At 41.3% G+C, this 3,672-nt stretch overlaps 1 protein-coding gene across 1 annotated transcript in view; it reads right to left on the bottom strand.

Moving 5' to 3' along the window:
- CTSC (cathepsin C) overlaps positions 1 to 2,876 on the bottom strand; it is a 7,308-nt gene extending 4,432 nt beyond the window's left edge. Inside the window, exons 1-3 of the mRNA XM_010292619.1 lie at positions 2,646 to 2,876; positions 2,069 to 2,224; positions 347 to 462 (exon numbers count right to left, since the gene is read on the bottom strand). Of these exons, the coding sequence (XP_010290921.1) occupies positions 347 to 462; positions 2,069 to 2,224; positions 2,646 to 2,863 (490 nt within the window). The 5' untranslated portion in view covers positions 2,864 to 2,876. The remainder of the gene's footprint in view (positions 1 to 346; positions 463 to 2,068; positions 2,225 to 2,645) is intronic.
- Between the last annotated feature and the right edge of the window lie 796 nt (positions 2,877 to 3,672).

Raw genomic sequence — 3,672 nt, 5'->3', positions numbered from 1 at the left:
CAGGAATGACGGAAAGAATTAAATGCACACCAGTTCTGTCAGCATGCAGAAAACCATGACTGAGACTGAACAAAACTTGACAGCTGTCTTTATGCAGGGCACTGTGGTAATTGGTTTTCACTCCAGCAAGAGACACTGCTGTTTGGATAAGCCAGTACCACCTTCTGTTTCAGCCCAGTGTTGTCGGCCAGGACTCCACCCAATTTCCACAAGTTATTCATAGTAAAGGTGCAATCTGTCAACTGCAAGACACTAGACAAAACCTTCTTGTTAACAGCAAATTACAAAGTACATCAAAGGAGCTCTAGAGCATTTCATTCAAAGTTTTAATTTTATTTTTTTTTACCTTGATTCCGAACAGGGCTGACATAATTGACACCATTCACATTTCTCCAGTCCCAGGATTCTGGGAAACTTGAAACTTTTTTGAGTAACTCAGGTGTTAGAGGTGCAGGCTTCGGTCTAAAGAGGAGAAAATGCTTCTGAGTAACACATCACACTCCAGGCAAGGAAACAATCACATAACACTCAATTGTCATCTTCTGCTTGTACTAGTTGCGCTTACTTAACACTAAGCAATTTGAAATAGTCTCTATCTAAGATGAGTGGGTGTCGATCTCAAGAGATTAGTTTCAGCTGGATGCAAGACCTACTCAAATCCCTCCCTGAGGGAACTATATTATGAACTATCCACAAGTTGGTGAGGTCAAATATTTTTCAACCAACCTGAAGTGCTGAGGCAACTCTTAGTGACTGTAACAACGCAGCTCTGCAACAGCTATTTTACACCTCTGCCATCATGAGGTATGTAGATTATCTGACAGCAGAAGGCACTTGCCTTGGCAGCATGCACTGACAGCGATTACAGACTGTCTAATTGCAGACACAGACATGGCTTACATCAACACTTCAATAACTGCAGCCCCACAGACTTCCCTGGCGCAAGTTTTCACTGTGACTATCGAAGTATTGAATATTACTTGTACTCATCTACCACTTGCAGACAAGCAATGCTCATATATGAGCAAACCAAGAGCTTCCTGCATTCAGCTTTCACATCACCTGATCCTTGCCCCATAAGTCATGCCATCAAGTGCCATTCACAAACACCAGACGCTGAAGTCTATTCTGAAAGCATGAGAGGGCCAACAAAATACTGTCATGGCACTGCATGGTGCAAAAAAGCTTCCAAATAGATTACTGGATTTAAGACCATCTACAAGGCAACTTCTGTCTACAGGATAAAACCAGGATAATCTGCATGATATTCCCATGAAAATGCAGTGTTTTATTGTATAGTAGAACCTTCTTCTACAAATATACAATTGCCAGTTTGGAAAATTAAGTAGCATTCCCACCCACAGTAGTATCAGCGTGGAAAAAGCAAAACTATAAAGAAGGTAAAACAGCTGTAAAGAAGAGAATCTTCAGCTAAAAGAACTCTAGTTCTGAAATTCATGTAGAGGACCATGCATTCATCCCCATTACCACGCTCTGCCATGTGATCTGCAAGACCCTGAAGGCACTCTCAGGGGTACTTCATGCTTCTTCACTGCGACACTCCTGTTAAGAATATCTGCCTGGTTGCAGGCATGGCAAATTATCAAAGTAATCAGGGAACTGCCTCAGAAAATTCTTTATTATTCATGTTTAATAGCAGAATGCTGTTCCCTGCTTTTTACTTGCAATTATGAACTAGCAGAACCAGGAAAATAGTCAAGCAGAAACTCCTGACTGTGGCAAGCAGCTAATGGGTAGACAGGAGAGTGAGATGACAACTGAGACTGTCACTACTTCTTCCCTGCACATATGAATTCAGCAGCAAGTTACTGGGCAAGATTAAAGGGTAGATGACCCTATTTGTCTCAAGTGCTTGAGACAATAGATGCTCAGACTAACCATTCAAATGAAGAAATATATTGTCACCCCATGAAAATGAGCTGGAAGGCCTTGAAACTTGATCAAACACCTGAAGTACAAGCCAAAACACAGCTAGGAAGAGCCAGGACAAATACAAGCAGATTCTTTGCAGCAGTGGGTTTTATGGCAAAACAAAAGGCCTTAGTACCTTGAAACTCTGGAATAGAGACCCCCAGCTCTTCTAGTTAGTTCTTCCAGGGCAAAGTGCTCATACTCCTCATATCTTGTTGCTCTCCAGGACTTCTGGCGAGCGTTAATAGCATTTACGAAGTCAATATTGTGCACATAGCGTCTGCTTGAAAGTCTGAAAACAAAAGCAACCAAGTAAAACAATAAGAAAAGGACTTCTATTGAAAAGTGAATGTGTTCTCTAAACTGAGTATGAAAAAGACTCTTAACTCTGGAAGTGTCTTCTGGTAGGTACTGATAAAGAAACACGCAATTATTGGATCAAGGCAAGGTTTCTGAAATTTGAGATAGACTAACTAGAAGGATATAGTCATCTTCTTTAGACATGCCAGTTTTGTAGTTGGGCTTCACCACAGACTGAAAGAGAAACTGTGTGATGTGACAGGCACACCCGCCTGTTTTTGTGCGGTCAGGTTTATTCCCTGGCATTAACTTCGCGCCCAGTAACAGAATTAGTCCATAAGGTCTTAGCTGAAACCTGAAGCACGGCTACCAAATGTTTTATTCCAGTAAAAGGTTGCTTATCTGTTTCCTACCTTCCCCTGGGCTTCTGGAGAGGTAGCTCATTTATGTGAACATCTGAGGCAGATGAAGAAATCTTCCGTCCACTGAAACAAGCCCAATTGTGGCCAAGTACATCATGTACCCATCCTGGTAGAGTCTCATTACAGTAGCTGGTTACATTCTGGCCTTCCTTTTCGTACTGTAACATGAAGAGGTTATACTTGTGTTGAGTAAATGCATTAGTCAGCATAGCAGTAGTCCCCACCCACCCAGCTGCTTCTTGCCTGTCTTTCAGAGGAAGTGGCAAGTTGTATATTCCAGATCAACCAGCACCACATTTGATTTCAAAACAAACAAGTCTCAAGAAAAGCATAAGCAAATGAAAGAAACTTACCTTTATCAAATTGCTAGGGGAAGACAAACAGGTTGTGACTTGCACTTTAGCAACAAAGCAGGTATTAGTATCAACTAACAGGTGCTAATTGTTTGGGTTCAACAAGTTACTCTAGGCAGAATGTAAAAGACTTCTTAGTACTTATCCTTCTGTTCCAGGCCCTATGGTTACTTGCACCAAATATGTGATTAGTCAAACTAACCCTGGATGCCTGCAAAAGTTTGAGAAACTAAGACTCACAGCAGCGGGAAAAGTAAACACAGGGAGAATGGCAAGTTTCTCACCCAGTAACGTCTTAGGGAGAAGAACTGTACTATAGCATTTCTGTTTTAGAAGTCAGAACCAAAGATGAGACTTCCTGCAACTGCTTTGAGCTGTGGTGGAACAGCATCAGGAAACAACTTCACCTAAACTATCAAATTGAGACAGTAAGAAATGATGATCCATTGAGAGCAACTCGTTTGAAGTTGGCAATGAGGGGAGTGTTACTAAAGTCTCAAGTCCCGAGTCCTAATACTTCCTTATTCAGCCACATAAAATCTTCATTCTACCACTGAAGAGGAGTAATAAGTTAATCTATTCAGTAAAACGTGTCTTTATACAACAGTTAGCACTAACACTTTGCCCAGCTGTGTAAATTTCCTAGATTAGCAATTCTTTGACAG

Source organism: Phaethon lepturus, unplaced genomic scaffold (genome assembly GCF_000687285.1).
Source record: "Phaethon lepturus isolate BGI_N335 unplaced genomic scaffold, ASM68728v1 scaffold10608, whole genome shotgun sequence".
NCBI lineage: Eukaryota > Metazoa > Chordata > Aves > Phaethontiformes > Phaethontidae > Phaethon > Phaethon lepturus.
This window is presented reverse-complemented; position numbering and strand designations above follow the sequence as displayed.